The following is a 26,976-nucleotide window of genomic DNA, read 5'->3' on the forward strand; positions in this document are numbered from 1 at the left end:
GAGCTGAACATCACTTGTTTATTGTACCAACACATGAATTTCATACAAACTGTTGGGGATGCAGGAAAATTATTTCCCTCAAAAATCAAACAAATAAACAGCAAAAAAAACTACTAGAGTTCATTTACTTTCCATAGGTACTACGCAAGTGAGCTGGAGACATGTTAATGTAAACAATCAGAGTTTATGAATCAGGCAGATGTACTACAGAGAGGAAGCTATTTACACATGCAGTACATTATGAAAGAAGTCACTCAAAAGAGAAGCTAACAAATGAGTGGAAAAATACCAAGACAATTAGATAAAACTTGGAATGCTGAAATTTAAGTTTGTTTGCTTATTTATGTCTGAATTCACAGCAATCAGTTTTATCAACATGGCAACTTAAATGTTATCATATTGTGCTTTTTTTCCATTTGTATCACAAAATTCTAATGCAGGTTAACAAACTAACTGTAACAGAAAAAACATTCTCAGTTGTTTGAAAATACTGTACAATGATGTAATATTGACAACAACCACACGAGCAGAAAAGTATCAACTGCGATCAACCCATTTGGCTTTCGCCAAACTTCAAGAGTTTAAGGCTAAACTGTTGATTATGCTAGCAGTCTGAAGCACCATGGAAATCAATCAAACAAACAAACAAACAAACAAACATTAAAAGCTACGGCATGCTTTGCAGTTTTCCAATTGCTTGATGGCACAATTGAAGTTAAAACTATGACTCAAGTTATGTATCAGCGGGACTTTTGGTCTCATGATGGACGCTAACCAGCATTTTTCGTTCGTTATGAAGTTGCAGTTCAATGTATTTTTGTTTTGCAGTATGACAGCTATTTGTGAGGGAAAACACCCATTGTACGGTAAAAAAAGTCAGTGAGTCTCATTGATTCTCTGCTGTTTTGCCATGGAGGAATATCCAAGAGCTGCTTGCCACGAGCATGAGAGTAAGGTCAGGGGATTAATGGCCTTCTATGTATATTCATTATGGAGCAAGAGACCTCTGTCTCACAAATTAGTTTAGTGCAAAGAATGACTGTCAATGGAATTTGTTAGCCAGTCTCCATTTATGATTACTAAATACACATTCCGACAATGCTAAAATGCTTTTTTTTACATGTTGTGATGTAACCGGTGAAGGTTGACACATTTTAATGTTTGCTATGGTAATTAGCAGGAGAGGGCTGCACAAACAGGGTAGATATGGATGGCTATTATCAAATTTTATCATTGTGATTCAGGGAAACAGCATTTTCCAAAAAACAGGTGTATCTGTTAAGCATAACAAAAAGTGAAACTCAAACAATTTTCCTGAATCACACAAAAAAATAAACAAAACAATAAGGCAGTAATCATCAAATGTTTTTACGAGAATACATAGCATGATTTTCTTTGCCTTCTATCCTTCAATGTTTTTTTCTTTTCTTTCCCTCCGATAATGATTGTGGATTGAAATAGCAGAACATTGTTACGTCTTTGTAAGGTATCAACAGAATACATTTACCACTGCTTTGATGATTGTACAAATACAAAGTTAGCTACAGCAAGAATGAAGTTAGGGCACAAAGCAAATCCAGTCTTGGGCCTTTGTGGGTTCGTTTTGGCATTAGCAAAAGCCATGGGTCCTAAACCTTTCACATTACAGGCATTGTCATTGATAGATATGAACTCCATTCTTATCATTTTCATCCCAGAAGGAGCTGGTTGAGGTGTGGAAAGGGGGAGATTGATGTGTTTGGTTCATGCTCAATTCATATCAGTTTGTGGAAAAACTTTGAGGCGGCCGAGGAGCTTGTGGGTCGTGTTTCCCAGTGGTATAAGGGTAGAAGAGAAAGTTGGGAGCTGTTAACATTCACATCTCTGTGTCAGCCATCGGGGTGTGGGTGGCAGAGTGTCCGTTAGTGGTTGGGGCAGGGTTGGTCCCATTTTCTGGTGGAGATTCTCCGTTGATAGTGGGTTTGTCCAGGGGCTCCTGAGGCAGGGGGGCCACCGACACCAGGGTGTTGGCCTGGTTTTCTTCATCCACTTGAAATGACTCAGCCTAAAGAAAGCACAAAATCAGCATTCAGTCAACTACAGTTTCATTTGATCCAAGATAAAAATTCTACACAAAGAAGTCTAAGTGTACTTGGAAAACATAGCATGGAATCAAGCAAGAATGTGTGAAGTGATTTAAAGATGGATCTCATTTGTTGGGTAGAGTAGAACAATAAACAAAAGCCTTCTTTGTTAATGAGGTTTATGGGTTTCAGCTGTGCGAACTCAACCTGGTGCTCATAACCCTCTTCGATCATTTGAACATTTTCAAATATTAAAGTTGGTGGGACCTTTTCAGATTATGTTTAATAGTTGTGACAGGACTCTAAGAAAAGCTAGTCAACAGCAGTTTGATCACAACATTCATATTAGTGTGGTTTCATGAAGTATAAAAAACGAAAGCTAAAATATGCATCTGTAGACTATTGACAGTTAACAGAAGGAGAAAAGACCCACTTCTGCTGTGAAATAAGGGACATGTTACTCACAGATGTTCATCCTTTCGATGAGGAACTCACAAAAGGAAACACATGTTTAAACTGGAATTGCTAATTTTAAAGACAATCATGGTGTGCAGATTTCCCAGAGAAGCCCACTTCTCTGGGGAATCTGTGGTCTCTCAAAATAAAAGATTATTTCTTGAACACAATATCATGTTTTATAGACACCCTGATAAACACAAAGTCCAACAGAATCAATTCAGGAAAAGTTGGTCAGGACACTGCTTTGGCTGGGTGTAGTAAACATTTCTCTTTCGTTTAAGATTTATTGCTGTCCTGAAAGTGATTTTTTTTTTTTTTTTACTTTTGTGCAATTTGTAACAAACACATATACTTAAATGAACATTTTAACTTCTAAAAATGTATGCTAAAAATTTATTGATATGCTCTTCTTTGCTAAAATATTAGCACAATGAATGGTAGGCTGTTGCTCTGTTAGCTTTGTTCTGCCAAAAGTCTTCAAATACAGTATTGAATAGACACCATGTTATGAAATTGTGTTATTTTGAGGCATTGATATAAAGCAAATACATGAGAAAACCTACTTTCAGTGGAGCACAGGGCTTTGAGAAACATCTGTTCAATTTACTTGAAATAAATAGGTCAAAATGCTGCCAAAGTTGGACAATTTCTCACATCCCAATGCATGCCTTGGTTGTCTGAATGGAGTTTGGGTCCTGGCCAATGATTCATTGTGCTAATCTAATTAGTGGAGAAAAGGAGTTTTATTTTTTCCTGTTTTTCCCCTCACACATACAAGAGTATCAGTGTTATATTCCTATGGTGATCATTGCAAATTTCCCAAAAAGTTGTCACGTCACAATCACAAAACTATCTGAGGGCAGTGCTTTGTATATTTGTTATTGAATAGTGTGATGGTATTAAAGCATTTAAAGGTGTTATAACTAAGATCATTACAGGAGATGGGGTTTAGTATCAGGCTCCTCAGATGATGCTGTGGCAATCAGAAATACGCAAAGATGGAAACTGAGGTGTCGGACCAAAATTCATAAAGCCTGGTTTCTTTCCTCATGAAGTTGCAGAGGAAGCAAAGAAAGGGGCACAAGCACAAGTAATCATGTTGGAGAGGGCACACTTGAATATCTGAGAGTCCAACTGTGGGGGGAAAAAGAAGCTAAAGGCATAGGAGTGAAATAGCCATTTGAGGGTAGATTAGTCGCACCAGTGTTTTGATGCTGATATGACACAGTTGCGATATGAAATCATACAAAAAATAGAAAAGAAACTTTTTTTTTAACTCATACTCTCCTAGTTTGAGTTGGAACATTATACTTTAGGGACCCCCTTAAAACATGTTCTTTGAAATTGGCATGTTTCCAAGCACAGGTTGTTAAAATGAATAAAAATCTGTGTTATGATGCCTGAGGTAAAAGTGCTGTTACTTTTGGTAATTTGTCATTTATACCTAATCCACTGTTATTATGGCTCTCAAATTCCAAGACTTATCATACAAATTTAAAGTTATTTGTAACATACATATGACATTAGCTGAATTCAGGAAAGTATATAAGCCCATTTTGTTAATGTTGTGGTAATTTTTGGTGGACTATATTGCCTGACATTTGATAGCATTTACAGGCTAAACAGGCTGTCTATTTTTATTATTTGTTTTTAATTGAGCGCATGCCCCTTTTTAGGAGTAATGGGGGAATATCATCTCAGTTGTCAACAGCCATTAGTGTCAGTCAAATCCATTATTTGCTCCTCTGCAGTTCCATCATACCATATAAATTTGGCTACTTATGGTTTCAAAAAGCCATGATGGCAAGTGCCATAGGGTAGACCACAAACCAGAGGGTGAAGTCACTCTAGCTCTGTCCATGTTTCACATAGTCTGTGATTTTACAGGGCAAGAGACTGGAGAGAGACAACAGTGTATCTCTGCCAGGCTGAGGAGAACAGGCCATTACAGAAAAAAAATTCCATCACCTCATGGACTATACCAAGTTCTGTGAAACACATACTAATGAACTGTGACATTGAACTGATTTTTCAGCAGCACTCAATATGATTCCAACATTCAACAGAAGCTTAGTCATAAATATTAAATCAAAACATTAAATGTCTGGCAGATTGTATTTTATTCTGATGTTGCATTATTGAATAGCTCCTGTCAAAGGAGCAGCAAATAGTTTTGTTGCACACATGAATCTACCAATTTCATATTGATCTGCTGTCACTGTATTGTTTCAATACGATGACTTTTGTACCAAGAGCTTCTTACAAAGTTTAATAAGTAGTTTAATAATGATATCTACTTAGAAATAAAAAGCTTCAATGTGAGAATTTTAAACCGTCCTCTGGTCTCTATTATTAGAATCATTCACAGCTCTCAGCAACTTCTTATAATGTGCTGGATTCTTCAAGGGCAGCCAAAATTAGTTGCTTCAGCACATCGTTTCCTCATACTGCCATTTGGGAACAATTCAAGTCAACACACTGCAATGAGGAGGCTTTTTGTATTTTTCCTATTCCAACAAGCCAATATAGGAAAACCTACTCTGCCACCTATAATTATAGACACACCGGAAGCTCCGGTCAAGTCTCTGAGCAGGAGTGGCTTAGAATAGGCAACAGAGCCACTGCTCTCTGGTGTTCAGTTTTCTATTTTCTGAGGAAGGGAAAGCTGCTCACCAAGTTCTGAAATATATGTGCATTTATATTACAAAGACCTGGTGGTTTGATATAAAGACAGTTTTTTCAGTGGTGAAATTATCTTGACAAAGTTTTGGGCCATGTTGGATTAATCTCAATGTATATTGTATAATATAGTGGCATTCTAGTTGAAAGATAAGTGAACATAGAGAGATATTTTGCTTTGCTTCTTTACGAAGAAGGCAGTGCAGTGATTGACAAACAAGACTGGTACCGAGTTAAATAGGAAAGACAAATGAAGTTATTTTACATAAGTGAATTTACAGATTTTCTTAGATTTCTATACCCTTTATCTTTTCATTTTTTTTCCCAGAGAAATAACTACAAGACATAACCAAGCAGTTGATTCACTCTGATTTGCTTCAGTGTTCAAAAGGATGAGGCTGAGCTGAAAACATATTATTTAATTGCATCTCAGCCTATAATTCAACAGATGTTTATAACTGTACAATCTACACACATCCCAGTTTGTCAGACGTGTTTCTTCGACCCATGTTACCCAATGTGGTTTACAGTAAACATCTGTTTCATACCAACCACACATCTTCTGATCTACTCACCAGTCGGACTCCTTTTGAGTTCTTGCGGTGGGTTTTAAGGAAATAACCTGCAACCAACAGAGCAGCCAGTAACAAGCCAGTCAACAGCAGGGACACCAGTACCAGTTTAGAGTTCTTTCCCCAGTGTGGAACAGCCTCTTCTACATCAGTCTGATTAAAGAAAGCACACACAAACACACACACACACACAAACACACACAGTAAGAAAAAAACATAAAAGGCTTAATGACAGTGAATCTGATAAACAAGAGCAATTCAGATAGAAGGTATTGGTTGTGTGGTTTTAACCTGGAGAAGATTTTTTTAAATATTTGGTTGAATGATCTCATTACAGGCACACCCATGAGCCAGTCTGACAAAACAACTGTAGCCGAGGAAAAGATTGTTTCCTTTTTTGTATTCATCGTGGCATTTTGAAGGCACAGACAGTTAGGTGATGTATTTTCTCTTTCCAAGTTCTTGTCTAGTTTGATGTCAAGGCAACCAGGAATTGTTATATAATAAGTATATGTGTCTCAGAGAAACAACTTTTTGCCATAGATCTATATTTTATCAAACCTTGATGGTTCATTGTAGACTTTCCCATCTTGGCTGGACTTGTGACAGTGAGACTTGGTACTTTGGTTGAGTTACTCACAAGACATTTGTTGGAGAAATATAGTCACCAGTCTTATGACTCCATTTTTTCCAGCTAAACCAGAAATTAAAATACTATTATAAACACAAGATGAAAACAGGCATTTGACAAATTTAAAGACAAACCCACAAAATGTCTAAGTAAGACGTTGGGCCACCAGAGCAGCTAAAAGTATGTTGGCATACATTGTACTTAGTTTTTGTATCGATTCACGAAGATAAATACATCTGTCAGATTTCATTTATAGCCTTGAAATGGGCAAAATTGCAAAAATCATTAGCTGACAAAGTGTTGACTGTGCTCTTCGGTGGAATTTTAAGAAAAGACAGCAGAATGTCTCATCTTTTCCATAACAATAAGAATATTTATTGTTTTTATTATTTGTCATTATAGAAAGTGAGAGTAGGACATAATGTATATTTTCAATAAGTAGTAATAGTGACAATAATTGACTATTTAATAATTGACTATTGCTTATTTACAGAAGATTTATGGACGTAGTGAGAGAAGATATGAAGAAGATTTATGGACGTAGTGAGAGAAGATATGAAGGTAGCTGGTGTGAGAGAGGAAGATACAGAGAATAGGGTTAGATGGAGAAAGTTGACTCGCTGTGGCGACCCCTAACGGGAAAAGCCGAAAGAAGAAGAAGAAGAAGTGACAATAATTGACTATAGTGATGTATTTGGCTTTAGTTGTTCAGGTGTTGTACACAATGCAGGCTTTAGACATACAGTTTTTCCAAGACTATGAAATCTTAAGCCACTTTTTGATGTTAATTTCACTTCAGTGTTGAAGGCACATTAAATAAATGTAATTTCAATGGAATATCTTCTTTCAGTCATGTATTTGTATACCATAACCATTAATGTATCTGGTCATGTTCCATCAGTTTAAGAAATAGATTTATCCTCCCAGCCCAGTTTTATGAAAAGGCCATTATAGCATAGAAGAAATACATCTGTATATAATTGTCACAAGATTCAGCCAGAATTAGTTAATTGAGAGAAAGTTATGTCATGTCGTTTGCGCTAACTTCTGATCCTACCATCTGAATGTTACGGCAGAGACTGAGAGTCATCAGACTAGTCATCACTTTTTCCAATCTTTTATTGTCTAATTTTGGTAAACCTGTGTGAACCATAGCCTCCACTGTTCTCCCCTAACATGAGTGGCACCCATTATGGTCTTCTGCTGCTGTAGCCCATCAACCCCAGGATCTGACATGTTGTGTGGTCATATATTATTTTTTTGTGCATATCTTGATTGTCAAGAATGGTTATTTGAGTTACTGTTGCCTTTCTTTCATCTCAAAGTAGTCCTGCCATTCTCCACCTTTTTCCCAGAGAACTTCCACTCACTGGATAGTTTCTTTTTCTAGAATCATTCTCTTTAAACCCTAGAGATGTTTGTGCCTGAAAATTCCAGTAGATCAGCAGTTTCTAAAATACTCAGACCAGCCCGTCTGGCACCAAAAACCATGCCACGGGTAAGATCTCTTAAGCCCCATTTCTTCCCCATTCTGATACTTGGTTTGAACTTCATCGGGTCATGTTGGCCATGTCTAGATGCCTAAATTAATGGAGTTGCAGACATATTTGACTGACTCTCATTGCACTAATTTGCAAATGAACAGGTGCATTTCAGGAGCTGGTTTATATTTAAGTCTGACAGTACAACTTCTAGAATAAATTGTAATGATTTTATCGAACATTTAAAGTATAATATATATCAGAGTCAAAGACTTTTTTAACTTTGAACTGAATCTAATTACAAGTGTTACCCACATATGGGTATAAAATTATGCTAAGACCTCGTGACTACTTAAAACAGGATATGTCCCCAACTTAATTTTCATTCTCCAAAAAGGTTGAGAAGTGAAATCCTCTTCTGCATTATGTCTGGACTCTCATTTATTTGTCTTTTTCTTAATGTATATTTGCCTGTCTATCGGTGTTTGAGGTTGCAGTACCTTATCTTTGATGTTGTCATTATTGAACTTGTTGGTCATACGTGCAACATCATCTGCAAAAACAGAAGCTGATTAATGTTGGTTTTCTTCACAAAGCGGATATGGAAAATATCTAGTCATTGAGATAAATCTATCCTGGGATTAAAATCTATACATCTGGGCTTAGATGCAAATTGAACTTCAACTTGTTTTTAATATCAGCTATTTAAGAATCAAACTTACCTTCAACATATTGTCCTGATACAAGGATTTCATCTGTGTTGTCCTCCTGGTAGATCTCTAGCTTGCAGTCACCACATAGCTCCTCGATAACACTTTCAATTTTCATTTTAGTATCTTTCTGCAAAAAGACAACAGGGTTACTCTTGCAAGGAGACATTAACCAATACATTAAGATTTTCCACCTCGAACAGTGTAGATGCTTTCAGGAACTATGTGATGAGCCTAGAGTATGCTACTGTAGCTAACTAACTTAATTGGGCTTTACAGCTTCATCTGTGTGATGCAGCCAGATTCCTTCCCAGAGGTTCATCCTTAAGTGATTAAAATTATTGGGATCCAAACATTAAAGTCAGCAAAATTACCTATATAGCCAAAATTTGCAAAATAACAAACTTTTTTAGATAGTACTAAATTACATCAGCCCCCCAGTCAAATAAATACTTGTTTCAAATTCAGTTTGATGCCATCAGTTACGTTTGATCTCATTTTATTTTGATCTTTTTTTTTTTTTTGTCATGTTTCATTGATAGACTGCATTCATGTCCTTTTTTGAGTCTACTGACCACTAAAACATTTGCACATTCACACTTTTTTATAGCCTGAAGGTGTAGCCTTCAAGAGCCTTTTTAATGGTTTGGTATCCTGCTCCTGGACACCTCATCTTAATCTCCTGGGGATTCCCAGCCAATGACAACACTTTACTACCTGAGCTCCTCATTCATTTCAAACATTAGTCAGATTTTATGATGGCTAAATCCACAATCTAGAGGAGCAAATCTAGAGGAAACTAATGCAGCAATTAACTTATGTCATGATATGGTTTCACCACTGCCCCAGTGATGTTACAAGTTATTGTGGCAAAGGAAAATTTAGATATGATGGACAGATTGTCATTTTCCTTGAATTAATCTTGGGTAACAAAGAAACAAAGAAAATGCATAAGTGCTAATTCCAGGACAACTGTATAAAGTCTTTTCCATGACATCTTGGCTATTAATGGATTTATGTACTGTTGCCTCTTGGAGGGTCTCACACATTGTAATGATAGTGGCACCGATTTACAATCAAAATAACTAATTGATTGGTAAAATGTAAATTTTTTGCTAGTCAGTGAGTGACAGTGTATGTGTCAATTTGTATATATTTAACTTACACAACTGGAAGAAGCCTTGAGTTTCAGATTGACGCCATTTTTGTCCTGGACAGCCTCTTTACCCACACACACCACATCATCTCTCAGCACAGGCTGCAGGATGGAAATAGTACCAATTATTATTTTGTGTGTTACAGTCAATTGCAAATATGTGGCAATTTATCCTAAAACCAATTAAGAAATTGGGAATTAAAGTCAAGCTAAAAATATAAGTGATTCATGCATAAGCATCTTGTTTTTTTTTTGTTTTTTTGTTTTTTTTCAAAAAGATGTGAGTAAAAATGCAATAATTCTTCTGGCTACAGAAATCAGTATATATTGATTAAAACATGAAATGCTTAAGTGTCCTATTGATCATATAATTGAGAGCAGATATTAATTTTGTATTTGTAAGCATCACTCAACTGCAGTTGTTTCCATGCAGGACCTACAGTATACTTCCTTAATGGTACCCCTGAGAGTAAAAACATAATCTCTCGCAATGCTAAAGTCTGTTGTACGACATAGAAAATATTCTGACACTTTGAAGGTTTACTTTTTTCTGTGGGATGTTGTTTGGACCATCTCCTCGGGGTGGTGCCGGCACAGGGGTCTCAGCTTCTGTGACTTTGGTTTCTTCAGTAACCACTGCAACATTCTTCTCATATTCCTCATCACTTCCTTCCTGTACAGTTACATGGCTATCCCTCACTTCTTCACCGTCTGTTATGAATGGTTCCTCAACTGTTACCACTGTAGTGTCGGTGAATCCCGGAGTTGGGATAAACTGAAATTGGACGTTTTTATGGTCGGACTCTATAAAAAGGAAAAGTATTGTGTATAAATTGAAGTCATGCCAGTTGGATAAATCAGTCACTTGCACAATAAGTTAAAGTTACAGTTAGTTTCTGTAACTTTAAAAGGAATGACAGCAAACACAGACATAATGCCTTTTATAACTCTTGGAAATATGCCATGAGCATTCAAGGGTAATCGGTCGTCCCCTGAAGGAATGACTTAATAACCAGAAAAAAATAGCCAGAAATTACTAAAAGGTCAGCGATACATTTCTTAAACCAACCAAAGAATGATAAAACAAACACCAATAAGATAATAAATTGTCTGATTAAAACTTTTCCAAGACAAATGCACTTTGTGTTCAGTTTCATTCAATTCCCTCCAAAATCAATACATTTATGTGAAAGTAAACAGAGAATATTGTCTACACAGTGAGACCTTCAAACACAACTGGAATTTATGTTAGCAGGATTCAGCTGTGAGAGAGGAAGTTGTGATCTATGAATCAATCTAATGCTATTGATAATTCACCGTGGTAATCTACTCAGACAGCATGTGGTTATTGTGGGACTTCATTTCCCTTTGTGCTGTCAATATCAGTGTCTGCTTAAAATCACTACCGTCAGAAAAGTAAACCTTCAATAAAAGTTGATATTCTTATTGTTATTATATATTATTCATCATAAGCACAAGGAGAAATTTCTACATTTCAACTGTAACCTATTACATTTTTAGCCTATTTTTGCACAGTATTTATAATTTGTGTTTTGCAGGGACTTCTTCTAGAAATATTTTTCACCTAAATTTCTAAATTGTAGTGCCAATTTTTTTTATAAATAATTTCATCCATCAAGTTAACATTTTTTAAAAGGATTTTCCCCTTCCTTCAGGAACAAATGGACTGAAGTTAAATTCTGAAATGCTTTTTTACTTACCAGTATCTTTAGCATTCCTCACAAGCATATCAATAAAATCCTCGGCATCCTTAGGAGCCACTGTTGCAGTGACAAAGTCATCCTGTGCACTGACTCCTGCTGTAAAAACAATAAGAGTGGCAAGAGTTAGGAGCTTTAAAATGCACCATAATAATGGAGTGGAAATATATCATGTGACAATGGTCACATTTATTATCTTTGCTGCTTGATGTAGCACTGATTAGTGTGCCTATACTGCACATACAATGTTTGTTAATGTCTTAACTGGGAAATCATGTGATTTTCTTTCCTTTCAAAAATGTGATACATAATTTGATATCCAGACATGGATGCTGTCTTTTAACAATCTTGCAATTAGTGAAGTTGTAACAAATTACAGTTTAATATAAAAAAATCAACACATTTTCATTTAAACAGGAAGGTCATTATAGGTTCATTATAGATTAAGAAAGATCAGTAATGCTGTATTGAATTAATATGGGAACTGTAATCCTGAATTTAAACAGAAAAAGGAAAGGAAAAGAAAAATCTTGTAGTGCCCTTGATCTAGCATATTCATGCTTGTATTTATATTGAAAAAATATCCTGTTTCATTTTTTGTTTTCGACATGTAAATCATATAAGCTCTCAGTGGGTGTCTCCCAGGATCATCTGTAATTTTAAATAATTTTGTTGAATCATCTCAGCTGCACTTTGTCTGGGCCCTCAGCCAGGACCTGTTTGCCTTTATGCTCCTTACCAGGGGAATAAAGCCCAGGATGAAATGCCTTTATTGTCACATACAATTATACATACAGCACAACATCAGTGAAATTTGACCACTGCATTTAACCCATCATGGATGAACCATGAGCAGAAGGCAGCTAAGGAACAACAGTTAGGAGTTCAATGTCTTGCTCAACAACACTTCGACTTGCGAGGGGGAGCCAGAAATCGAATCAGGAATGTTCAGCTCTAAGGACGACTGCTCTAACCCTGTGCTCCACACCATTGCTTAAAAGTCATATTAAAAAATCCTTTTAAAAAAAGGTAACTGATCTCCTTGGATAACTGGAACATGCCACCCCCCCCCCCCCACCCCCCACAATAAGGTAGCGGCTCAAGGAGGGGGTGGTGGTTCAAGGAGGCACGTGTAAGGGTCGGATGTTTTGTTCCTGGACTTTTGTGCTTATCTACCACCTGGCGGTTCTGGAGGGGGGTGCAGTGCACTGTCAATGCCTTGTATGGTGGGATGAGGTTGGGTGCTGACATCTATTTGAGATACTTTGGGTCAGTGGAGGGAATACTGTATTCCAAAGACCTGCTCAATCAATCCTACTGCTATGCCTTGGAATGAGGAAGCAGAATCTGGGGACTCAGGGCTGCGCTCTCCAAGTGAAGGAGTTCAAGTATCTTGGGGTATCCTCTTCAAGAGTGAGGGTAGAATGACCTTGGAGATTGATATGCTAATCGTTGTGGCGTCCACAGTAATGAGGACTCTGCATTGGTCTTTCCTGGTGACGTTGTCTTGGCATGTCTTACTGGGAAGAGGCCCTGGGGAAGACCCAGGACACATTGGACTCGGTCTCTCGACTGGCCAGGGAATTCCCCCTGAAGAGTGGGAAGAAGTGGCTAGAAAAAGGGAAGTCTGGTTGCTCTTTGTTTAAGCTGCTGCCCCCATGACCCGACACCAGATAAGCAGTAAAAAAAAAATCAATGGATGGATGGACATATTTTTTGAGGCATCATACTGTACTAAGCCTGTGTAAACCAACCCTGACTGCTATGCACTCTCACTGGACAGGACACTGAGTTGACCAGGGAAATCTCTGCTCTGGTCTGTACAGCAGACTGGGACCAAATACTTTAACATGCTTATTATTATAAATATTCTTTGTGGTAGTCTTTAGAGTGATCTGTTCTTGCCATCATACCAGTTTGGTTTTTATGCTTTCATATGCATTTCTCTGCCAACCCAAACAAACCTCATTGCCACTCCTAACATTATTGGCATTGCTGCTTTTGTGTTGTCATTATCTAATGAAGTTATGTTAGCTTATAGCTTAGTGTGCTCAAGCCTTTAACCTTTTAATGTGTCTGCTTTGTGAGATCTTGGGTTTGCGCCCACAGGGTGCAGGTACCTAATTTCCACAGAGAGATTATACTCTGATTCATAGTCACAAGCCTTGAAGATGTGTATTTTTGGTTCTGATGTTTTTCACATAAAGGGACAAGTTTTAGTGACTCACTGTCCGTTAGGCACAAACAGCAATAGACTTAATTTATTTCTCTCTGTCAATGTTGTAAAATAGTTTCCCATTTACCTTTCCTGTTAAATGGCTAAATTATATACAGGATCAAACTGTCATGCAGTTATGAAAATGCATACTTTCAGGTTTAGATATCTAGTGAAGAGAACATTAAAAAAATTTAAGTATCTCAATCTTTTCCCTGGCTTCGTAAAAATATTGAACAAAAAGCACTGTGATAGTATTCTATAAAATATTTATATAATTTATGAAAAAAATGTTTTTTTTTTTCTCTGCTAATTGATATTTTACCCTCAAATTTCCATATTCCAATTCATGTATTTGCTATTTTTTTAATTTTGGTGTCTAATATGATTTTTCTTTTTCTTCTACACATTATAAAACAAAGTGTTATAAAAAAATCTGTATAAAATATACTTTACAGTAGACAAGACCTTCATGCAGCCCCAAGCTAATGTCTTTCTGAGCTGGTCAAAAGCCCGGAAACATGCAGAGGGTTGTGTCAGGGGGGACATTTGGTGTAGAGCTTGTGTAAAAACCAAAAATGCAAATAGAGTTGTACTATCATGGCATTGATGAGACTGAAATGGAGTAGGAGCTATCTTGAAGGATGCTTTTATGGGAACCTTCTGGAGTTGAGTCTGAAGCCAGAAATTGATGGTGTGGTGTTTAGTGGCTACGCCCACCAGTAGGAATGTGAGTTCGAGGAGAAGGATAAATTCTGCAGTGACTCAGAAATCATGATGCAGTATATCCCCAAATGTGAGAGAGTTGTAATTAGTTCAGACCTCAATGGACATGTTGGTTCAGGCAACAGAGGTGATGAAGAAGTGACAGGCAGGTTTGATATACAGGATAGGAACACAGAGAGACAGATGGTGATAGAATTGGATGAAAATGGCGATTTGTGAATCATTTTTTCTAGAGCAGGCAAGAACATAGGGTAACTCATAAGAGCAGAGGTAGGAACACACACTATCTTCTATAGACAATGTAATCTGAAGGAGATCAGTGACTGCAAAGTAGTGGCAGGTCAAGAGTTTACCCAGGCAGCAAAGGATGGTGGTTTGTCAGATGAATCTGGTGGCAAGGAAGAGGATGAAGGCAGAGCAGAGGATGAAGTGGTGGCCACTGAAAAGGTAGTATTGTTGTATGGTTTTCATGGAGGCATTGAGAAAGTCGCTGGGTGGGCAGGAGATCTTCCAGATAGCTGGACAACTATAGCTAATGTGATCAGAGACAGGTAGGGGAATACTGGGTATGTTGTGTGGAACTAAAGTAGATAAGGAGTTTTGGTGGTTGAATGTGGAAGTGCAGGAGTATATCCAGAGAAAGACATTAACAGAGGTTTTTATTTATTTATTTATTACCTAACTTATTCCCTTCCCTCTAAAGTGAGCAATGCCAACCAGGAAACAAATTCCTTGTTCTTTTTAAACTTGGCCAATGTCTGGGGCCGTCGTGGCGCATAGGATCATCCTTGGAACCGAACATTCCTGGTTTTGTTCCCGGCTCCTCCTAGCCTGTCGAAATATTGTTGAGCAAAACAATGAATCCCTAACTGCTACTTTGACGTTGCTCCGTGGCTGCCCCTTCTGCTCATGTTTCATCTATGATGGGTTAAATGCAGCGGTCAAATTTTGCTAATGTTGTACTGTATGTATAACTGAATGTGACGAATGAAAAATAATAGCAATTTCTTTCTAAAAGTGATTGTAATTCAAAGAGGTGGGACTGAAGAGCGCAGACATTGGGTGCAGGAAGATGAGATGAATTCGATTATTCAACAATATCCTAGAGAGTGAGAAGATGCTTGAGGAATGGAGAAGTGTGATGGTGCCCGTTTTTGAGAATAAGGGAGATGTGTAGAATTGTGGCAACTAAAGAAGTATGGTGTTGATGAGCCATACAGTGAAGTTATAGGAAAGGGTAGTGGAAACTAGACTGTGAGCAGAAGTCAGCATTTGTGAGCAGCACTATGGTTTCATGACTATGTGTCTATGGAGGTTCTCAGGTTTCATGCCTACAAATGCAGTATTTGCTTTAAAGAAGCTGGTAGAGAAGTACAGAGAAGGTTAGAGGGAGCTACATTGTGTCTTTGTAGACCTGGATAAAAAACATACCACTAAGTGCTGAGAGTGGAACTTTGGTACTGTATTAGGGAGTCTGAAGTGGCAGAAAAGTGCATTAGACTGATGTAGGACATGTATGGGAGTTGTGAGTGAGAGGTGTGACAGAGAAGTTCAAGATGCAGGTGGGACTAAATCAGGGGTCAGCTCTGAGCCCATTCTTTTTTGTAGTGGCCAGGCTGATAGATAGCGGTTAGACAGGAATCTTCATGGACCATGATGTTTGCAGATGACATTGAAATTTGTAGTGAGAGCAGGTGGTGGAAAATCTAGCATGGTCGAGGTATGCTCTGGAAAGGAGAGGAATGAAGGATAGATGTAGCAATACAGAACATATGTGTGTGAATGAGAGGCATCTAAGTGGAAGGGTGATGCTGTATGGATTGGAGATAAAGAAGGTTGAGGATTACTTAGGGTCAACATTCCAGAGCAATGGAAATTTGTAAGAGGTAAACAAACATGTGAAAGAAGGAATTGGGTGGAAAAATGTGTCAGGGGTAATGTGTGATACAAAGTATCAGCTAAAATGAAAAGAAAGGTATACAAAATAGTGAAACCTGTGATTCAGAATGGTTTAGAGACAGTGGCACCAAATAAATGACAGGAAGCAGAGCTGGAGGTAGCAGAGATGAAGACGTTCAGGGCCTCTTTGGGAGTGGTGAGGATGGATAGAATCAGGAATAAGTCCATTAGAGGGGCAGCACATTTTTGATGTTTTGGAGATCAAGTCAGAGAAGCCGGACTGAAATGTACGGGGGAGGGATAGTGAATATTTTGGTCGAAGGATGCTGGGGTTGGAACTGCGCGGCAGGAGGCCTAGGAAGAGGAAGAACAAAGATAAGATTTATGGATCTAGTAAAAGAAGTTAGTTGGAGTGAGAGAAGACGAGACAGAGAATAGAGTTCAATGGAGGAGGTTGTTTCGCTGTCGTGAACCTTGAAGGGAGTTGCCGAAAGAGAAGGAAGACCCTAGATAAGACCTTAGTTGCTGCATTTTTGCTATGATTGCTGGGGTTTAGAGTGAGCCACCCTGGACATTGCAATCAGCTTCTGGAAATGATTCAGTTAAAAGTGTCCATTCATCCTTAGTATGCACTAGATAACATTATACATATTATTATTTTCAGGATTATTAGGGAGTCTGGACCAATGTTCCAATGAGGTGTCACAAACCAAGCTTTACAAGAAACTGCAAGTCCCTTATCTTCAGCTTCAAGTCAATCCATGTGCAAATTTTTGACTCTACATGCTTATGCCTAAAATATTCCACCGCATCCTGCAGTCACAGAGCTAATGAGACCAGGGTCCTTAATGCTGTGATTTGTTCAGGTCAAAGTGCCAGAGCAGGATCCATGAATTACACCAAAATACCCAGAATGCATTCCAGCTACCCCAGATATCCCTTACTTTGCCAAAAAATCACAATTACCTAACTTTCAAAGTGCTCACATAATACATAAACCCTGCAGATCTCATTACTCCTTGCTCCATCACTTTGTCATTCTCTGTTGCAAGATTAAGTCAGATTGGCCCCACGTTTTGATTTGTAGTGCGCTACTCCCTTCCTGTGCGTTTGTGCACAGAGGCAATTAATTTCAATGCTGGCTTTCACTTGCCATCTTGTATGTGTGCATACTGTACATACAATAACTGTTGAGCCTTACAAAATTTTGCATTAAATTGTATTTTAAAGAGCAAATTATATATTTGCATCCGTAAATAACAACTAAAAGCAAATAATGTTCTTCATGAAAAATATCCAATTGACACGGTTGCTGCTCAATTGCAGGCCCTTACCAAAAACTTATCAAACATGACAGACTCGAGAAAGTGTCAGTTTGTTGTATCGACATTATTTAACTTGGTTAAACAGATAATTTTTTGCTTGAGGTCACTGTCTAACATTTTATTTTGATATTGACAAATGTTGATTTTGATGTCTGGGTTGTTTTTTCTTAGGTTGAAAACTCCAAATCCTATGTGTAAACACAGTGACATTTTGATATTGTTTTGGTGGGTTTATGACCAGCGCTATATATACACACATGATCTTGATCATCATTTTGGACTTGAAAGGTGCATCTGTCGACTTCTAGTTAATCTATTTGTTGTGCATTTACATCCGTTTGTATTAAATCAACATCTACAGCAGCTACTTGTTTGGCAATATTGTTTGAACAATTCTTTGAATTGTTTAAAGAACATGTTGTGTGGGCAGCACACTCAAGTAACCATAAGATTATACGTACATTTTCAGGTTGTTCAGCTCTATAGATTATGATTGTGTTTCTAACACAACTAATGCTGCCATCAATATAATCATATGAGTAATGGAATACTATTGTATTTCTGGCCTAGATGGTCTAAAGATTCACCTTGCCACGCCTAGTTGAGATGAGTTACAAATGTACCTGAAATGTGCTAAATCAACTTGTCAGTCTTTGATTGCATCCATTATAGTCATTTTTAGGTTAAATTCTTGGCTCCATTACAACTCCCACACTGTACACTGAGCTTAAGGACCAGTCCTGCCTCCCCGGATATGACACACTGAGTCACACCCTAGTGGCCGTGTAACATATGGTCCACTGACTTGCTTTGACAAATCACTGTGACAGACAGGTGTCACGAGTACAGAGTAAACACTTTTATGTGCCAGCAGGTGGGACAGTCATCTCCAGGGAGGCCATCTACCAGGCTTAGCGTTAGCAACTGTCTGCTCCAGCTGTTCATTTTGCTGTATTTAGGTGAAATACCTCGGCAACTCACCACTTGTTCAAATAGAGAAAAATAGTCCATACTTGCTAAAAGTGATTGTAAGTTTGCCATTTGTGTACTTTGAAGACTCAGTATCATGGAAGATGGATGCTACTCTTGGTTGACTATAATTATGACAGGAAAGGACTATATTTCAAATGCTGTCTTTTATCTCCCCATTCTGTAGCTCTCCCCAACTTTCCTCTAAATGTCTCTGGGTGGTCTGCCTGTTTATTTAACAAGAAAATGATGAGGCTCAAAATGGTCAGGTACAAATCAGGTTTTGTCATACAAAATTGACATATAGGTGTGAGACCAGAGGCTGAAGTGTGGTGTTTCAGCTACGGGAATGTTTTCTGTAGATTTTTATCAAACTAGAATGAGAAATTTTGTCAATAATGTTTGGTTTGTACAAAAAAAAAAAAAAGATGATCACAATATTCACAAAACTGTTACATATCTACTCCAGACAATATTTTGATTTTCTGTCACTAATGCTTTTAATAAATGTTTTTTGAAATGTATTTCTAATTTTCAGGGGACATTTTCTTTAAATTTGGGATTGAATTTCAGATTTTTTTATTTGCCTGATAATTTTAGTGTTCTTGGTGGATCCTAATATAATATCTTTATCGTGTTTGAATTATGATGTCCTGTTTTTTCTCAGGTCTGTTAACAGCGTATTTATCACTTTACAGAAAGGCCTAGAGTTAGCGGATGTGAGTGGGAAAAATGTACCTAATGGGTTTTGCAACATGGGATTTTTTTTAACCCATCAGTGTCATCTCTCCTCTACTCACTCTCTCAAGAGGTCAGGGCCACAGTAAGCATTTTATTGATGACTACTTCTCCTACATACAGTATCTAAATCAGCGATGGGTGCCCTCCACCTCTGAGCTTAAAATGAAACCTAACCACAGGGAAATTTTGCATTCCTCCCTTCTGTGGTTCAAAGAAAATGGCCAAGATATCAGTAACCAATCATGTCATTGTTATCACTACACAGGCATGACAAACTTAAGCTTGTGGTTACAATCAACACTGACTCCATCTTTTATTTTGCTCATACTGTGATTTTATTGCTCTGTTGCAGATTTTCTCACCAGATTGCTTTAAGTGACGGCTACAGCAAGTATATGCTCCACCCTACAACCCCCCATCTCCTGGGACTCTGGACGGAGGAATGTGGCAGGCTCTGGACGAAGACAATCCTTCAGCTTCACGCCCTTCGAAACCCTCCCCATCTGCTGACCCGCTCTGTCATGCACAGCTAATCTCAGGCATCCACTGAGGTAAGATACACACCTGCCACATTACATAGAGGAACCTAAAGCACCGTATCAACTTCAGAACGTAACTTATCTTTCAAGGTTCCAGAGAAGTCTTCCTTTCATTCGTAATTAAAACTTGTTTGCTTGTTTCAGAATGGCAAAATATGTTAAAGTTATCCCCCTTGGCTTTGTCCTTCTTTTTGGGTAAACTGTAGCCATACTGTACAATGGGAATGGCAAAGTGATACTGATCTGCATTGCTCTTTCTGGAACATGTTGCGTGTAATATTCACCATGGCTGGATCTGTTCATGGGGAAATAGAACACCTGTTCATACCTGACTCACATGAATGCCATTGCTTGTTCTGAATAGAGGTCTTCCATGACATGATATGAGTGTTCGTTTTTGAATCTACTTATATCAAGGCCAAAAGAAAAAAACTCAAAAAAGGACAAAATATTGCCGGCTAATATTAGCCTAACTCCATTTGTAGTTCTCCCAAGGGCCAGATGTAATTTGATTTGATTAAATAAATATTTATTCAAGAGCATGAAGATTGTCCCATGCATGGTCTTAGGGTTAAAATTCACCAAACCAAAAAAGACATTTTCTGCCTCACCTTTTGTACCAAAAAGTCCTAACTCTTAAAGACACTAAAGATGAATTATCCCACATTTGTGCAAAAGCAACTAATGAACTGTAACTGCAAGAATGTATTCACCAGTGGAAAGGGACAACCAGAAGATCTGAATAGATCAGAATCAGATCAGATAGTGTTTGTGGGTTCCTTCTGGACAAAATTTGTTTATGGCAGTACTCACTTCACATCGCCTTGCATACTGTAACTGGTTGACAATGATCAGTCAGTGGGGTTGATCTCATGGCTAATTGGCCGTAAAAAGGACCGATAAGGGCCAATTAACACAAACAGCAGGCCGTTGGACAGATTTGAGGGCAAACAGCAGGGTCCACAACCACACAAACTAAAACCTACATACAAACATTGGCTGACCCACCACTATTTCAAATGCTACCAGTGGCATCAAAAAACATTTTCAATAAGTTGCTCATAGATGCTTATCTAACACATGAGGTGTTTTTTTTCATAGAGGCAACTGTCAAGAAGTAAATACATTCTGTTCTGGGATTTGATGGACTGTCTGGCTAGAGCCCCGATCAGGGGGTAACCGCCGTCTTGAGAAACTGAAGCAAGCTTATTTTCCACCTAAAATGCCTTTTGCGTCATTCTTTTTCTATATTTAATTTTATGGATCCACTCAGTTCCAAAGGTCCGTACATCATCCCTCAATACTTCTCAATATTACCAAAAACAACAATGATGATGCAGCACAACTGAATAACTTGAGGCCAGGCAGGATGGAATCTCAGGAGATTTCGCATATCAGTCTGCCTTGTGCGGTGACTAAGCTTTAACAACTTTGTTAAAAGGATCAATTGACTCTTTTCACTGCCGGGTCATCTTGTTGGTTTTGCTGAGTTAAATTAAGAAGTGTTGTCAAGTTTAAACACTGTAAACTTGACACCACATCTCAATGTTGATTCATTTAACAAATCCTAGGAGGTGTGATCCAATGTCATTAATTAACTTGAAATTTGTAAAGTGGAGAGCAAACATTTCTGTATTTACACATCCACCCTTTGAAGAAAGCATTTTGATTCAGGATGCTTTATTGGAATCGTAAATACAGTAGTCAATCTCCTCCAGCTCAGTGGCTCAACACACACAATAAATGATTTTCTTTCAACTTAAATGTACGTTAAGATTTTGATGTAACAAATTTAGACTTCACCTCTAAACATTGTTGATGACTTGGGTTCCTGCTTAAAGTGCAAACGTTAGAAATTTATTAACTATTGTCAAAATGATGTATCTGTAAAATTTTCACGCAACTGTGACAAACATTTGTATCTTTAAAAAACTGTTTTCAAGGGCTTTAAATAGCCACATGATAAAATGGCTCTGGTCTGATTTTTCAGGGAGTTTTTATTACACTCTAGTAGTGTGCTACTGTTTTCTAACCTTATGAGCTCATATTTTGTACTGTCATGGAGAGTATTGCACTTTGATGAACAAGTTCTTCATTTTGAATATTTATTTCTCATCCCTGTCTTTGAAATGCATCAACAAAACATTCCATGTGAATCTGAAATGGATATTTAGGTGCATTCTGAGGAATGTGACACCAGAGCCCTGTCCCCAAGGGTTAAGCATGCTCTGTAACTCTACCCTTCCTGAGACAACAGACAACTGGCCCCACTGTCTTGCCAAACACACACACACACACACACACACACACACACACACACGCACACACACACACACACACACACACACACAACCCCCCCCCCCACACACACACACACAAAACACCCTTACCCCAGTCTTTACTGTCAAAGCGATTAATAGCAGAACCCGGCCTACTCTCTTCTCTTGGAAGAAAAGCAAAATGATCTCATGGTTTCAATCAGGCCCATGGAGGCAGCGGCACTTACTTTACCCATTACTGCCCTGCTCAGCAAACCCTCCCCCACCCTCCTTCCCTGGCCAAAGCAACTTCTTATCTAAATCCTGACGCCTGTTCTGGAGAACCGCAATCAGGAAACATGACATCTGCTTTCAATTGGGGACCGCTGTCCCACCCCACCCCATCCCCCAAGCACTTGCACACATTTGCCCATTGCTGCTCAATGCTATGTGTGCTGCCTCAAAGACATCTGCCTGATTTGAGAGTGTGCAGGTAGACATGCAGGAGATCATTTTGCACAATGAGTAAGGACCTAGGCATCAAAAGCTTAGAGGCTTAAGATTGATCGTCTCCAGAGAGAACTTGAGACGTACCATATCTGTATACTCAAGCAAGAATGGTGTTTAGAAATACTGTACGTGTAATAGGACATGAAGATGCTAAACCTGAGTGTACTTGGTAAATGCGTAAAGACGAAGTCTCTTGAAACATCTATCGCTTTCAGTCACTGTGTTTATTAAGGCCTTTGCTCTGACCAAATACTCTTTCACTAAGGTCTTTAATTTGTGAATCAGAACTCAACCTCATGAGCCTACATTTGATTATTTACCAGTTAGATGCCGGGGTGTCGATATGTTTCACAAACTGGTTGCATAAGCATTTGGCTAAGGTCGCCCATACGTTTTCAACAGAAGACCTATAACTTTAAATGAAAGAAAAAGTGGTGTTATGCAACAGGGGACAGACTCTTATATTTATTGCTTTGTGGGACCTTTTCAAAATAGCTAAGGGATAACTGGATGAATCCCGTTTTTTTTGGTTATCTAAACAGGGAATTTGTAATATATAGTTATGTGGTCGAGCACAGATATTTTTTTTACAGTTCTTTACAGTTATTAGTAATATTCATTCTTTTTTTTACCAGCTATTAGTGCAATTCCAAAGTAACAGACATTCTCAAGTTGAATAGTCGATTTAAGAATCATAGTTAAACAAGGACTTTCTCACACACATACACACAAGTTTGACGAATAACCCAAGGAAATTATAAAATGAGTAAATGACTAAAGTCAAGTGTTTGCTGGTCGAGATGTAACTTTATAGAATTTTTTTTTACTTGCACATTTTCAGTAAATGCTAATTTATACGTTAACTCATCTTGTGTTTCTGAAGCAATATTCTAATTTTTACTAGTGATCAAACACAATTTAAAAACCAATATACCATAATGAGACATTCCAGTCTTCAACATGAGTTCTCTATATATGAGACACTAAGTACATTTTGCTGGACATACTTTTGTGCTTTTGGTTATGTAACATTTTCAAAACAGGAATGTCTGCCGTCAACAACTATTTTTAAACATTATTTATACTTTAAAGATCTATTGCTGAATGTCTGGCTGTTATTCAGATTCACAGATACACAATTTATATATTCTATTTTCACACTGAAATGGTGGACACCTTGTCTTCATAGCAGATGTTTGAGGCAAAGAGAAGACAAGTAGTGCCCTGTGTGAACAAAAGTCATGTGTCAAGTGACTGAGATTCTACATGTCATGCTTCACGCCATGTCACTCTGTTTTGTTGACATTGTTTCTGGGATACTTTGGTGTATCTGCTACTTCACTGGGTACTACACAAACAATGATTTACATAATTACATGCCCTCCGTTTTGCAGCAAGGCTGGGCAGGGTTTGTTGCCTAACCAAGGAGCCTCCTAAAACCACTTCAAGATGGGACTTCAACTGTATTACGCAAGTTATTCATAAGTACAGTTTGTAGATATTTACAATGAAGCCCTGCAAGCAGTGGAACAAAAGTGAAACTTGTTCCAGTTCTTTCTCATTTCTCTCCCCACTTTTAAGCAGAAGAAGTTCGTTAAACCTTGTCAGCAGGGCTTTTCCCTCGTGTTTCTGATCATCTCCTGACCCCCCTCCAGGTTGTCATGGTAACCGTTACACTCGCTAACATCTGTGAATCTCCTCTGACCTCATCAAGCTAAAGTTATACAGTAGGTCCACCTTCCCTCTACTTATGTAATTCTGCCCTGCTCCCTTTTCTCAAGTTGACAGTCCAGCAGTAGAGATTTCTTTCTTACCCAAGAAACAGATTTACTTCATTAGTGATCATCTGCTTTTTTTTTTTTCAACCACTCAATTTAATTTTTCTCTCTTCTCCATCATTGTTGGCACGCACACTTGGCACACATGGGTTTTGTGAAATTGTGTATCAGCCACTTGTAGATTATTAGAAAGGTAAACACGGGATTGTTCCTCAAACTAAACTTTTCTTTAAAAAGTGTTACTCCTGTCAACATTTGTCGGGGGAATGAGTGCAGCTCTATTCTTTATAGTAGATTGCCCTACCTCTTACCACTGATGATGTCATCCCCATAAGCTGTAGTCATGAGTAAAACAGAAGGTTTGAATTTAGTAATTCAGGCAGATTCATTTAGCAGTCACAACTGAGTGCAGTTTAGATAGCAAGATTTAAGGTCATTCTTGGGTTCAGTTCTTGTTTGTTTTTATTTTCATCAGTATTTGGACTGTCTATCTAAAACAGAAATGGTTTTACTTGCGTGAAAAAGCTCTTCATATTTGGATTCAGTGGTTGGAAATTGGATTGGAATGAAGTCAGATAAAGTTTGAGCAACATTTTAAAGGCCCTTAAGGTGGCATTAGTTGGAAAAGGAAAATATAGTTTTGCTGTCCCAGACTGTGCAGCTTTTGTGATTTTTGTCATACATCTCCCAACCAGATGTTTCAGAATGAAATATCTGATTTACATAACAAAGGACATCTTCTAGAAGGCATGCTTGGTCATCTAGGCAGGGGACATGCTGGCAGCGTAGTGAATCCAGTGTTTTTCATACATACAGTCTTCAAACAATTGCCAAAAATGACGTTCAACAATGCCCACTGAATAGCGTACTTGTATTGTATATACATGGTGTCTAGGAAATTTGTTATTTTGTAATCCATACTCAAAGTGTGCTGGAATACATTTAAAGCATTCTAACTTAGACAAACTTAGATACTTCTCGATTGTATCAGTATTATAATACATGGTGCTAAACTTGGTAGTAATACAAAGAAAAACATGGGTGGGAAGCCAGACATTGATTGGTTAAGAATGAGGTAAGGTGGAGGGGCTGTTCTCAAATAGATTATAATGTTATTTCTTTTGATTAAAATAACTTTTTTACATGGAGTTGGGCTTGGCTGCGTGAATTCTGTTTGATATTTACAGTTTAACATCAGCAAGTATTCCAAATGCCTCTTTAAAGCGTCACATTCTCGTTCTCACACACCCACTTCTTACAACCGCCGGTTTCCCTTTACATCCAGCTAAATATAAATACAGGCATTTTTCAGAGTCCTTCAGACAAATGTATATAACATAGATGAAATAGCAAGAATAACACCAGCTCAAGTGGTTTTTCGAAATCTAAAACCGAGACAGAAATGTAATTATTTTCGGTTTCTTTTTCACATGAATTCACAAATTAGCCTTTCATTCAAGACTTTTCTTTGTCCCTACAGGTTTTTAAGCGAACATCAATAATTTTGACCCTTTGTCTGGGATAGTTTTTTATATTAGGGGTTCCATTTTTCCATATAAAACCTTTCCCAAACATATGCGTCCATAACAAATTACAGTATTTCAATACAGGGAGAATTCATGGGCATTTCAGAGAGCAGGAGGGTTGTAGTGTTAAAACCTGGTTTCAGCTCAAAGACCATTCAAACTCCTCCATCCCAGCCCCACCCCTCTTGGTTCCCCTGGCTTTCTCCTCAAAACGTTTATACAATCTCTGCAAAGTTATGTCCCCGTGAAATATATTTTAATACTTACCATTTAAGACTGAGCCAATGAGAAGCAACACCAAACCCAACATTTTGCAGGGTCCGTTTGTTCTCCCAACAGAAGATGCTGCCATTGTAATCGGGGGCGCGTGCACGTCCCAGGAGCTTACAAGTGAAAATGGAGGGAAAGAAAGGAGAGAAGGTGAGGCTGGTTCAGCTGTAGAGAGGCAGTTTAGGGTTTCCTCTTACTCGGAGCGGGACAGAGTGGATAAAGCTCTGCTTGTGCTCTATCCGTATTTATATGCCCCTCCCTCCGTCACTGACGTCCAACCCTACACCCATCCTTCTGGCAACTTTAACCCTTCCTCTTTGCCCCCACCCCTTATAGAAAAAGCAAGGCAGATGTTCTGAAGGTAGAGAATGGGGTCTTTTCAGGATGTAATGTGCTCCCTGAAGACAAAACTCTGCGGCATTCTTCAAATAGCTTCACATTTTCATAATTAAATGAAATATGGTCTAACACACTGTTATTAGGATATAATATGAAGTGCTACAGAGCTCCCTAATATCCTGAAAATCTCGGGAAACAATTTCCAAGTCATGGAAAAGAAAAAGGCTGTCCTGAAAACTGATTTAAGCATCATCCCATTTTCCTGTCAGAGCTCCCAAACTTGATAAAATTGCTACCATAAAGGCCAAAGTCATTATTTACTTTTATTTCTTTCAGTGTTGAACAGGAGAAGTGGCTCAAGATAGAAAACGAAAACCGAAGACAAACAATAATAGCATTTATATGTGAT

The 26,976-nt window shown here is 38.1% G+C and overlaps 1 protein-coding gene across 2 annotated transcripts; it reads right to left on the reverse strand.

Annotated features, from left to right (window-relative positions):
* Nucleotides 1-26,427, reverse strand: LOC147232835 (hematopoietic progenitor cell antigen CD34). 2 transcript variants are annotated; one of them, XM_086149953.1, is made up of 8 exons: nt 26,226-26,427; nt 11,473-11,568; nt 10,296-10,555; nt 9,761-9,853; nt 8,608-8,725; nt 8,386-8,438; nt 5,777-5,926; nt 1-2,044 (listed from the first exon to the last, which is right to left on the reverse strand). In XM_086149953.1, the coding sequence occupies exons 1-8, from the start codon at nt 26,308-26,310 to the stop codon at nt 1,856-1,858; spliced, it is 1,044 nt and encodes a 347-aa protein (XP_086006079.1). In that variant the 5' UTR covers nt 26,311-26,427; the 3' UTR covers nt 1-1,855. The 2 variants fall into 2 exon arrangements, with proteins under 2 accessions (XP_086006079.1, XP_086006078.1); XM_086149952.1 differs by having other exon boundaries at nt 11,473-11,571.
* Nucleotides 26,428-26,976: the final 549 nt, after the last annotated feature.

This window comes from Fistularia commersonii, chromosome 7, assembly GCF_037954325.1.
Source record: "Fistularia commersonii isolate RoL2024-O1a breed Wild chromosome 7, RoL_Fcom_v1.0, whole genome shotgun sequence".
In the NCBI taxonomy this organism is placed as follows: Eukaryota; Metazoa; Chordata; class Actinopteri; order Syngnathiformes; family Fistulariidae; genus Fistularia; species Fistularia commersonii.